We start from the raw sequence: 12,246 nt of genomic DNA on the forward strand, positions 1-12,246 counted from the left end.
CACACATCTGGTCTACGCGGGTGCTCGCTGTCCGTGGTGTCTGTGTGCATGGGCAGCAGCCTCCGCCTGGTGTGTTCTCAGCGTGACCGGCAAAGGGACGGAGTGAGAGCAAGGGTCGGGCTGCTTACGTAGGAACGTCGATTTGAGAGAAGAAAGTGAGAATCGTAACACAGTAGGAATGCGTTCAGATGTCTGACGTCGCCACGAATACGTGCACTCACAGTATTTTCTTCGATTCTTAAAGGGACTCTCCACACTTTAATCTCTCTGAAACCGGGAAGTAAAATCTCATCGGTTGGGTGTCAGTTTTTGTGGCATCTTTTTTTCTTTTGCAGGCGAACACGAAACAGAAGTGCTCCACGGCATCTTACCTTCAGTCAGATACGGTAGTTGCAAAAGCCTTCGTAGGATTAAAAGGCCCCGCCCATGCCACGCCCCCCAAGCGTTTTGGCAGCTGTTTCCAATTCTGTCGGCCAAACTGGTACCCTGCCTGCGTGTTTCTAAATATGCTCTGAGCTCTCAATTGCCTGATGTACAGATCACATATCATCTATTAACTTCCTATGACAGTAGGTGATGAGGTAGGCCACTTCCCTACACCCTTTCCCCTCCTCCCCGATGCTCTCAATAGATGTGTACCATGTGTTGGTTTATTCTCAAAATCGGTTTTCGACAATCATTATGAGTATGTAAGTACTACGCGTTAGCCGAAGAGCGTAACACGAGATTTCCCTTTCTGTTCGATTTAGTTTGTCCCGGAGGTTGGATTTTTCTGTTTCTTTTCCTCAGTCTTCTGTGTATCTATTATAATTCTTTCTAAATTTACTCTAACAGCTCTGAAACAATGCCTAATGTAATTTTTACATAACGATATGCAAATAATCTGCCAGAATTATTACCCTCTCTCTAAATAGCTCCCTTCTGGAGCCCTCTCTCTCCCACGTCAGTTGAGACCGGTTGTTCTTAGCACTGCAATGCAGTGTTATCCCAAGACTTCCCTCGACCACGACCCTAAGTCAGGCCCCCTCGTTTCCTGGACCCTGTGTCTCCCCCGATTCTCCTCTCCTTTTGATGGGACGCATGCTCCAGTAGTTAGCTGAGGAGGGGAAGGTGGGAGGTAAACCGGAGTCCTTGCATAGCTAAAAGTATCACGCTTGACAGGCAGCTTGGCTGGTCTAGAATTCTAAGTGGAAAACCGTTTCGTCTCAATTAGTCTCAGAAGCTAACACCATTCCGACTTTATCCTTATGATGCATTTTGGTGTTTCCTCTCTCTAAAAGTTTTGTCCCTGGTGTCCTGAATTCACCACACTGAGACTTGGGAGCATTCTTTCTCGCTGGTTGTGGCCGGGTGCCGGGTGAGCCCCTTCAATCTGGAAACGCGTGTCCGTCTGGAGATTTTCTTCTACTATGTCTTTTACAACTTCTTACCCCACAAAAGTTTTCTCCTCTCTTTTTAAAACTCTTTTTTGGGGCGCCTGGGTGGCGCTCTTTTTAAAACTCTTTTTTATGAGATGTCAGACTTACCGGACTGGTTATTTTAAGTATCTTTCTGCTCAGAATACTCCTCCTCTCTATTCTTTGATTCTGTTTTCTGAGACACTCTCAACTCTATCTTCCAGTACTTTTGTCAAGGTATCTACTGTAGTAGCTCTCATTTTTCATTTTCAAGCGCTCTTTCTCAGTCTCTGAATGTTCCCCTCCGTGGCACTCTGACCTCTCCATGTGCTCAAATGCCCCATCTCAGTGGCTACGACATCTCTGTATTATCACGGTTCCTTTCTAGTCCCTTTTTCTCTTTAGGTTGGTCTCTTGTCTTCTGGGTTAGAGCTTTCTCCAAAAGCCAGATGACCCCTGCCTACGCGAAGGGAGCAAGGCTCTCTAAACTGGCCTGGGAGACTTCCAAGTTCATATCCTAGACTGAACATACTCCTCCGACTGTACAACCTCCCAAACCCACCAAGCCTACAGTAGGGATTCATTTCTTCTTAATATAAACCTACGAGAAGGAGAAGAATGGGAGAAGAGAGAGCAGCACGACAGGTTCCTGAAACTGGAAGGCAGACGGCCCAGAGGTAACCGACACCGCAAATCCATGAAAGCAGAGCCCTAAGCTCCCGCTGTCTCAAAGCTAAAACTCAACCTGACTCATACTGCAGAATCCTTCAAAAGGTAAAGAATTTTTACACATCAAGTCCTTCTGGAACTGGAGAGGAGCACAGGTAGACAGGCCAGTTAGCATCAGGACGATAGGGTGAAAACTATTTGAGGGGCAGTTAGAGTCCCGAGGTCCCCTCGCCGACTCAACGCTCCCGGGCAGCAGAAATCTGGGCTATTCTCTGGAAAGGATAAGACACGGTTTCGGGACTGAGCTACTCCGGAAAGAGTTGAGGGTGTGAGTACCACTCAAACAAGGGAACTAAGTGAGCGTGTCCACTCTGGATGTCGAGACCACCAGCCCCTCCCACGACCAGCCTCTTCTCCCCAGTGGCAGCCAGCCCCTCCCCAGGCTAGAGAGCAGAAGACCCTCCTCCACAAAAACTCCGCCAGCAAACTCGATACTGACGTCAGTATTTCCAAGCGATGCTCAGGTTGACACATGCGGGAGCTCAGAGGCAGTGAGCCCCACCCTGTGAACAGATCTTTCTGGCTCCTTACCCAGACGCAGGCAGACTGTCAGATCTTTGCAGAAAGCCTCGAAGACTTCAAAAGAACAGGAGTCAATGGATTACACAGGGAACAAACAACATTCAGCTTTCTCCAAGACGTGAAAGGCTGTAGCCCTGAAACCCAAAACAGCTACCGTAAAGAGGAGCATTCGGAGAACCGTAAAAAGCTCTCAGACGTTCAAAACACGGCGCTAGGAATGGGAATGTAGCCGCGACAGGACTGAATGCTAAAAACGAGGAAACCTTTAGAAGGAGCCAAAGAGCAAGACACGAGAAAACGGGGGAGCAAAGAAAAGCAAAGAACCACTCTCTGAGGCCCCGATCCACATACCAACAGTGCCAGCCAGACACGAGGGAAGGAGATCGAGCACGAAATAACGAACGAGAGTTTCCTAGAGCCTAAAGATAAGAGTTTCCAGATTGAATAATGAGAACAGACTCTGACCAGGAAGTGCCAGAACGTGAGAGCAAGGAGAACTCTCCAGGCTCCCGCAGAGAAGAACACAGCAACACAGCCGGCGAGGAGTGAGAGCAGCTTTGGATTTCGACGGCAACACTGGCGGCAAGGTGGCGATGGAATGACGCCCTCCGAGTGCGGGATGACGAGGACTAGAGGTGTGCATCCCACCGGGCAGCTGCTTCCTTTCTCTCAAGGCTACGAGAGGGTGAGCTCCATGAAAACAAGAGCAAACCGGGGAAAAAAGCCACGAGACGCAGGGGAGGGCAGGGAGGGGCAGAACGAAGCCATGCACGAGGCGCGAGAGACGGCCACGTCCCCGCTGCCACCGCTCTATCTGCTTAACGGAGGGACACAGCGTGCAGGCGAGCCCGGCCCGGATGCGCTGTGCTCAGTCGGTCCTGATTCAGCACTGACCGAGGCCCCGCTCTCCCTTCTCTGCCTGGATCGGCCCCCCAGGAGGACACTGCTCTGACCCGCTCCTGGAGGCGGGCCACCGTGAGCTGAGCCACAGCTGCCAGGCTCCGGCAGCACATCCAGGAGCCGGCCTCGCCACGGGCCTTGCCAGATGCGCGGACTCCGGTGAGCCCGGGTTCTCGGGACTCGTTCGGGAATGACCTTGCCCACCGGCTTCCCCTCCAGAGGCTCCGCTAAACTCTCAATGAGGGAAGCCGGGTGGACGCTCAGACACTGGGCTCTTCCTCGCGTCTCCTGCACACCTTCATCTAATGGTGACAAGACTGCCCTTTCCTTAGCCTGACCTGGCCTCCTCATCAGCCTTCCAAAGCCCAACAATACATGTGGTCAAACTCTAAAGAAAAGAAAGAACAATCCACATAAAAGCAAGAACAGTGGGCTCCCTCGAGTGGGACAGGGAACAGGGAGAAAGACGGCTAGGAATGTTCATCTGTGACGCCGGGCGGTGGCTGCACGCACAGGTATTCACGTGATACGTTAAACTTTACACACACACTCCGTCTCCCTCTCCACAGCCAGCATCTCTCACACACAGTAAGTGGCTGTACGGTGACTGAGGCTCCGAGTGGCAGAGAGAGGGCCTGCGGGGTGAGGTTCGCCGTGAGAGGACTGGGCAGTGGGAGATCCCCAGATGTCGGCATCTGTGGACCAGTTTCCCCAAAAGGGGTTCAAGCCTCGGCCGAGGGAGCTGTGAGCCAGAGAAAAGTTGGGGGAGGACCTGAGCTTCTCACAGATCCACGCAGAGAACGTCACTCCCTTCCCTTCTCAGTCTGGACTCAGCCCTGCCTTCCCCCACGCCAGGTACCCTCAAAGAGGAAGCCTCCAGGTGCGATTTCTCCAGGGAGCACACCCAGAAACTTCTCAGGGTCCCACGGAGGATGGCAGTGGCCTGCTTCCACGCAGGCGGAGTCTAACAACTCAACATCCACACTTGCCACAATCCGCTTGTTTTCAACCACACACCGCATGGCCTGCCTCACACGGTCACGGGCACCACCGAGCTGGGAGCCTTCCCGGGGTTCTGTAGGACAGCTGTCCGCACCGCACCTGCCTCCACTCTGCGGAAAGAGTTATTCTCTGCCTGCGAGGAATGTGTTTTAGACTCATACAAAGTTTTAGCTGTACCAGTCCTTCAAAACACTGTGATTCCCTAAGTAGAAGGGCCTCTATTTCCAAATAATACCTCCATCTAGGACATCGCCTAGATCACATGATTAACCTGTCAGGGAGATGCTGCAAAATTCGGAGTCGCCGGCTTCATTTCTATACCTTCGAGGGTCCAGTTCGTGGTCCTTGGATCCAGTCACTAATTCCGGGTGAATTCGCACATGCTCCATCATCGGCTAGAAGAGTTTGGGGTGACAAATTACAAAAAGCTCAATCTCTGCGCTATCTCCACACAACGGAATATTACTTGACAATAGAAAGGAACGAGGCCCCGACGCCCGCCACAGCCTGGGTGGACCCGACACGTCACACCACTCCCAGAACACCACGTACGGGGTGCTTCCGTTTCTGGGAAACGTTCGTTCGTTGGGACAGGCCGGTCTACAAAGGCAGAACGCACGTCAGCGGTTGCCTGGGGCTGGGGCTGGGGCTGGGGCTGGGCGGGGGAAGCTGAGCTTCTGCTCAAAATCTGTCTACCTCTGAACACAGAAGCCCCAGCCGCGGGCCGCGTGCACGGGACGCGGAGTATCAAATGGGCGGTCTTCACTTACCCTGACCACCTCTTCAAAAGTGTCCAAGTTCTCCTTCATACTGTAGTGAGAGCGTAGAAAGGAGACAAAGTTGCAAGGGTACATTCCATAGAGGCGATGAAAAAGAGCGTAGACGCTGGCGTGGAGATGGACAAGATAGATTTCTGTCACGTGGCCTAAAACGGGAGACCGCAGACAGGAGACTCAGCCGGACACGAGGCGACGTGTGCAAAGTGCAAAGCAGGCGTGAGCACGTGGCTGCCGGCACGACCTGTGGTCACTTACCGCCACCTCGCTCCAAAGATAGCAAGCGAGCGTGTTGGGCTGAGATGCAAATCCGAGCACCTCCGACACCCCCGTCTAAAATCCATCGGTGGCTCCCTCTGGCCTTTGGATACACTCCAATCTACCGAGCGTGACCCATAAAGGCTCCTACCGATCCAACCCCTCCGGTCCTCTCCAGTCTCCACCCGACATTCTCACAACACTGACCTTTCTCATGATAATCACTCTCCCTAAAATTTGCTGTGTTTTTTTTTAAAACCTCTTTTTAAACCTTAAGCGAACTCTAGGCCACACACGGGGCTCAGACCCACAACCCCGAGATCGAGAGGCTCACACACTCTACCGACTGAGCCGGCCAGAAGCCCCCCCCCCCCCCCCCACCTAGAATTTGTAATGATACTTCTCCACTGCCCTGTTCAGCAGCGTTTCTTGAGAACGGCACTGTCTCGCTCAGCCCTGGGCCCTCGGCCCTCAGCGCCTGGTACGTGACAGGAGCTCAAATACTGGCCGAACGAATTGACAGATCCTTTTGCAACCGGTGTGTAGTCTTAGCTACGCAGATCTGTAACTACAGAGCGAAAAACCTATTATCCAGAAACCAGCCTAAGGAGCCGAGAGCGGGGGAAAGTCAGCACTTAGTTCATCGAGTCTCACGCAGACCCCGCAGAAAACCCAAGGTCCACAGCGTCCGTAAAGCTCCTCCCTAACAGCGGACAGACCACCCCTTTCCTCCCAAGAAGAGCCTACTGAAGAAGCCAGCATCACGCGGGTCCTGTACTTGTTACTCAATTCCCTACAGGAAGCTACAGCCTCTGGTGTCACGTGGCTTAATGCTTCACGTTTGCAACAGGAGTAGCTGGTGCCGGGCTCGCCAAAAGATCCCAAGCATCACAGGCCCACAGCTTCGGAATCATTTGATAGAGCTGGACTACCTGCCAATATGGGAAAAAAATCCCACCACGCTCACAACGAGCGCCCCACTCGGGACACACCGCGTTTTCCCTCCTCCTCCTCCGCATACAGGAGACAGGTTCCCAGAACCAGAGGTTTGCGTTTTGTGACAAGAGACCAGCAGAGGAAGACAAAAAGGTTCCACAAGCTTAGTCCTGTACTGCCACGACATGGATTGAGGGTGTTTTGATGAGATTGAAGTTTACCGACAACCAGGAAGTTTTACATCCTGCCAGTTTCTCTGACAACTGATCCTCCTAAGCCGGCAAAATAAGGAAGGTGGCCCACAGTCCTGATTCTTATTCGTGCTGACAGTGGACGCACCCAACGTATTTCCTCAACTGGTTACTGACGACCACCCGTGCCAGCTAGAAAATTCTACCTGTCCTTCCCTTACAGCTCATGACCTGTTAAATTGGTAAGAAAAGCATCTACCTGGTAGGGAACGACAGGCACGTAAGGACACCTTTACCTGGTTTCTTCAGGCACCACGACGAAAGACGGCCAAAAATATCAAAGAAATCATGAAGGTGCTGTTTCCCCGACTGTGGAATCATTGGTAGCATGGTTATCAACACTAAGACACCTGTTGTGAGGACAATGACATCGGTGTCCACCTGCAGAAGGAAAGGTCGAGCAGGAAGAAACACCTGTCAGGCCCGGCATTCGGATCAGCACTATCAACACACAAAGAAGCTGCTCTAAATTCTAAGGGGATCACAAACTAGAGCCCCCCCCACCACAGACTCGTTTCCTTATCCTCCAGGTTTGGGGGGAACGATACTGAATCACACTTGACTGTACTGAGTCTGATGCCCCTAGATAAACCCATCTGGGAGAGGAACTTCAACCTGACCTGAGGACGCCCAAGTCCTCCAGCCTGAGGATGCTGTACTTACAGCACTTGGACAGAAGCATGACAGGCTGCTTTTTAACAGAACAAAGGAACGCTACTGGTTTTGTTCATTTAACCAAATCCAAAAATATTTACTTTTTATTTATTTATTTTTTTTAATTTTTTTTTCAACGTTTTTTATTTATTTTTGGGACAGAGCGAGACAGAGCATGAACGGGGGAGGGGCAGAGAGAGAGGGAGACACAGAATCGGAAACAGGCTCCAGGCTCTGGGCCATCAGCCCAGAGCCCGATGCGGGGCTCGAACTCACGGACCGCGAGATCGTGACCTGAGCTGAAGTCGGACGCTTAACCGACTGCGCCACCCAGGCGCCCCTATATTTACTTTTTAAAATCAATTTCAAAAACGCTACATATTGTCGAGTAGTTCACTTTTTAAAAAAATTTTTTTAACGTTTATTTATTTTTGAGAGAGGCAGAGAGAGACAGAGCACGAGCGGGGAAGGAGCAGAGAGAGAGGGAGACACAGAATCCGAAGCAGCTCCAGGCTCCGAGCTGTCAGCACAGAGCCCGACGCGGGGCTCGAACCCATGAACCGTGAGATCGTGACCCGAGCCGAAGCCGGACGCTCAACCGACTGAGCCACCCAGGTGCCCCACGTATTTCACTATGGTTTAAAGGATTACAACAGAAATATAATTTAAGAAAAAATTAGCGTTATGCTACCAAGTCTACTTAATCGCTCAACTCCACAGCAGCACTCACAGACCAACAGATAAAAGAAGACACGGTGACCTCTGACCACGTCTTTAGTTAAACAGCAAGTCCTATAACTTCAGGCCAATTGAAGACACTCGACACAACACCCAACAGATTGAGTCAACTCAGAATAGCTACCGCTGCTCACCTGACCCCTCACTAAATCATGGATGTTTGCCAAGTAACTAGAATTCAGATTTAAGAAACGAGATATTGATCAAAAGACTGCCATGCAGGCTAAGGCATTCATTATTCCCGTTAAAAAAGGAAATCTACGAGTCTGGAAATAAAGTCTCAAATAGATTTAGTTGTCACATTAAGCACCAAGCCTTTCGTCACGGCGGGTATCTATCTAACACGAAGAACGAAAATACTGGTAGTTGAATCAAGACTATGTAACCAGTTCCAGTAAAAAGGACTAACCCTAATTTTGTCGAGGAAAATAGTCTAGCGGGGCCTGGCTAACAGTCCAGGAGTAATTTTAAAGTTCACCCATTTGGAAAACGTAAGTATTTTACAATCTGAACTAAGCTGTGTGCTTCAAAATGGAGTTATAGTCTCACCAAAGTCATTCACTTAAAAAAATTAAGTTTTTAAAATCGTTCCTATTTTTTTCTTAACGTTCAATGCCTGTTTTTACGATACCCTACCAATGTGACTCCTTGGGATCCACCTCTAGGGGTAATGAAAGTTACCCTTGTTGGCAGAGACGAGAATCGATCTGTCGTATCAGATGACCCAGAGGTACTGCCACCCAGAAACAAATACTGCTGGATATTTTCACGTCTCTGTGAGGTACAGGCAGTTAACATTCACCACATTTTCTTATTTTATAGATAGGAAACAAGTCCAGGAATTAGAACAGATTCAGCAAATAGCCTTGAGTATTTCAGCAAGCCACTGTCAAAACTAAAACCTAGAGTTCTATTCAGGTTGTGACTCACTGTGTGGACAAATTGCACTAAATTTAGTGCAAAAAGGAGAATGCGATTCAGTAGGCCTTCTATCAACAAAACTGTAATTACAGCTACAACTAAAACACACTCCCAAATGGTTAAAAAGAGCGCTTGGCCATTTTTCTACTCGCTAAACGAGAGTTTAGAAACAAGGGCTCCCCCAAAGAGAATCCAGATGCTTAACTGAGGGAAGACCAGACAACGATGGAATCAAAGAGGGCTGGGATTGGGGCGCCCGGGGGGCTCAGTCGGTTGGGCGTCCGACCTCGGCTCAGGTCACGACCTCGCGGTCCGTGAGTTCCAGCCCCGCGTCGGGCTCTGTGCTGACAGCTCGGAGCCTGGAGCTGCTTCGGATTCTGTGTCTCCCTCTCTCTCTGGCCCTCCCCCGTTCATGCTCTGTCTCTCTCTGTCTCAGAAATAAATAAACGTTAAAAAATAAAAATAAAAAAAAAAAAGAGGGCTGGGATAATGTCATCTCGAACCGAGCTGAAGTGTTGCCACATTTGCTTGGACAGAAGATACGGGACCGTCACCGGGACGCTCGGAGGACTTACTGAGTACCAACTGTGGATTACCTTATGTTCCAGGAAAGCCAGCCACTAAAAGTTCCTAAACTCTCAAAGTCTAGCTCGCTTGCTTTACAGTTACCGAGACTCGCAGAAATGACATTCAGAAAGCCGTTCCGTCCCAACCCTTGCACGCATCGTACCTTGAGACATTTGAGCAAAGAAGGCAAGAGAGGTGCTTGAGACAGCTTGTGCTTCCAGGGCGGCTGCAGCCTGATGACGTGGCCCAGCAACGACAGGGCGGGCAACCGCGAGGCGGCTCTGCCCACACAGTCGTTCATTTTGTCCAGGAGGTGCTGAAGATGTAAAAGAAGAGGGGACGCGCGTCTCAGCCAGGCTGGGAGGCAGGGGGAGGAGATCCTCACGTGACCATATGGAGGTCACGCGAACCAAGGCAGCGATGGTTTACTCCAGCCCCTCAAGACCTCGATCAAACAAAAGATTTTTAAAAACCACACTGGCAAACGAAATACGGTTGTGTTTGGCCTGAGACAAGGCAGTCAGTTGGCAAGTCTAGGAAAAAGGGGAGCAGGCTCCTTCCTGGACCCTCTCGTCAAGTGCAAATCAGCCACTTCTTCCAGTACCCACTGGCCCCAAGCCTGCGGAGGGTCACTGAAGCTGGGAGGGATCCCGCGGTAGCCCCTTACTGCCGCTGGAGCCCCGTCCGCGTGGTTTGGCCCCAAATGCAAATCAGGTGGTCGAGAAGTTAAAACTCAGCCCAGAAAAACAACAAAACAAAACAAGACACACTGGAAAGGGCACACGGGGGCAAGGCCTCCGAATCCTAGTGAAGCCACTAGCATTGAGGATCTCAGCACTTACCAAGGTCCGCCATCATCCGCCACCCACAAAAATAAAACACGGAGGAGCCCTCCAGGCACCTGGTGCTCGGCAAACAGGACTCGTCAATCAGCCCCGTCAGCCACCTGTACTACAGATTTCCCCACGGTGATTGAGTCTCAAACCCTACTGCCAGCATGACGGGATCATGGGTACCTCATGGGTCAAACTGTCAGTGGACAATTACAGCACGGGGACGACAGGCTTTCTTGAACAGCAACATCTTAGGAAACCTATGAAATATGCTTTCTTTTGTCAACGTCTCGGGAAACGTAAATTCTGCAAATCATTTTCCTGTGTAGTTACAGTGCGGGAATGGGATCATCTGTGTTCTGGAGAAGTCGAGGCGGCAAGCTCTCAGAAGGCACAGCGGGTGTGCGCAGAAGCCGTCGTGCTGGCAGAGAAGGGATTCGGCGCTCCCCCACGACGCCCCAGCGGTTACCTTATCGTGCGGCTCTTGCAGGGTAGTCAGGATGTGCAATACCGGCTGAGAACTGGTTTCCAGGTAATAATCCACCAAGGTGTTTACGAGCATCGGACCACGGTCTGGACAAAGGAAAGGGCGGGTGGAAACAGTTATTTCCTTTAGCGTTCTAAACTTACCTCACGTGGCGCCTGGCACAAAATCCAGAAAACGTTTCCTCATGTGCTACCCAAAGTTACACAGGGCATTCTATTTTTGCCCCCTTGAGTTAATTTGGGTTTAACGGGATAATATCAAATTTACCTGCCTAAATATCCATAAAAGCACTGAAATGCTAGCTTCTCTTTTTATTGCTTTTGATAATTATAAATTCGTAGGGGCGCCTGGGTGGCGTAGCAGGTTAAGCGTCAGACTCTTGGTTTCGGCTCAGGTCCTGATCTCACAGTTCATGAGACGGAGGCTTGTCGGGCTCTGTGCCGACGGCACGGAGCCTGCTCGGGGTTCTCTCTCCCTCTCTCTCTGCCCCTCTCCCACTCATTCTCTCTCCCTCTCTCTCTCAAAATAAATAAGTAAACCTTTAAAAAAGAATAGTAAGATACAATAAAACTGTAATCAATCCACGTCCATTGTTAACAATTCAGGTTACATGCCAGTACGTAAAAGGAAAGTGCCCTCCACGACCAGCCTCCCAACCCACTCTTCCGAGAGTTTGGCACACACCCCCTCACAAACCTTCTCCTACTATGCTAATCACACCGTGCACATGCGTGCGTTCACGTCCATAGTCACACGGTCCGCGTATGTGTGTGTTTCTCCCACTTAACGACGTGTGGGCACCCTCCCATGATGGCACCTCTGACCTACTTCATTTTCCTCACTGACCTCCTGGCGCTCCACTGCCTGGCTCTGCGTGAGAAATTTAACCAATCATCTACTGAAGGGTACTTGGGTTTTCCAATTTCTCCAAGGCTATAAGGAAATACGGACTCGTTTGGTTTTTTCAATGCTTATTTGTTTTTGAGAGACAGAGGGACAGAGCCTGAGCAGGGGAGGGGCAGAGAGAGAGAGGGAGACACAGAATCTGAAGCAGGCTCCGGGCTCCGAGCTGTCAGCACAGAGTCGGATGCGGGGCTCGAACCCACGAGCTGTGAGATCGTGACCCGAGCCGAAGTCCAGCACTTAACCGACTGAGCCATCCAGGCGCCCCTGAAATTCAGACTCTTGTTAAGTGGGACACATGGTACGTGCTTTTCAATTGGTGATGGGGACCCCAAAAAGGCTGAACACTAGTTTATTCTCCTGCCAACAGTG

At 50.7% G+C, this 12,246-nt stretch overlaps 1 protein-coding gene across 6 annotated transcripts in view; it reads right to left on the reverse strand.

Moving 5' to 3' along the window:
• TSC1 (TSC complex subunit 1) overlaps positions 1 to 12,246 on the reverse strand; it is a 50,567-nt gene that overhangs the window by 20,430 nt on the left and 17,891 nt on the right. For all 6 annotated transcript variants that reach the window (XM_032595686.1, XM_030294079.1, XM_030294076.1 and 3 more), the window contains 5 exons: positions 10,954 to 11,057; positions 9,815 to 9,967; positions 7,008 to 7,152; positions 5,321 to 5,475; positions 4,872 to 4,945 (listed from right to left, as the gene is read on the reverse strand). In XM_032595686.1, the coding sequence (XP_032451577.1) occupies positions 4,872 to 4,945; positions 5,321 to 5,475; positions 7,008 to 7,152; positions 9,815 to 9,967; positions 10,954 to 11,057 (631 nt within the window). The remainder of the gene's footprint in view (positions 1 to 4,871; positions 4,946 to 5,320; positions 5,476 to 7,007; positions 7,153 to 9,814; positions 9,968 to 10,953; positions 11,058 to 12,246) is intronic.

The sequence above is a fragment of the Lynx canadensis genome, chromosome D4 (assembly GCF_007474595.2).
Source record: "Lynx canadensis isolate LIC74 chromosome D4, mLynCan4.pri.v2, whole genome shotgun sequence".
NCBI classification, from domain to species: Eukaryota; Metazoa; Chordata; class Mammalia; order Carnivora; family Felidae; genus Lynx; species Lynx canadensis.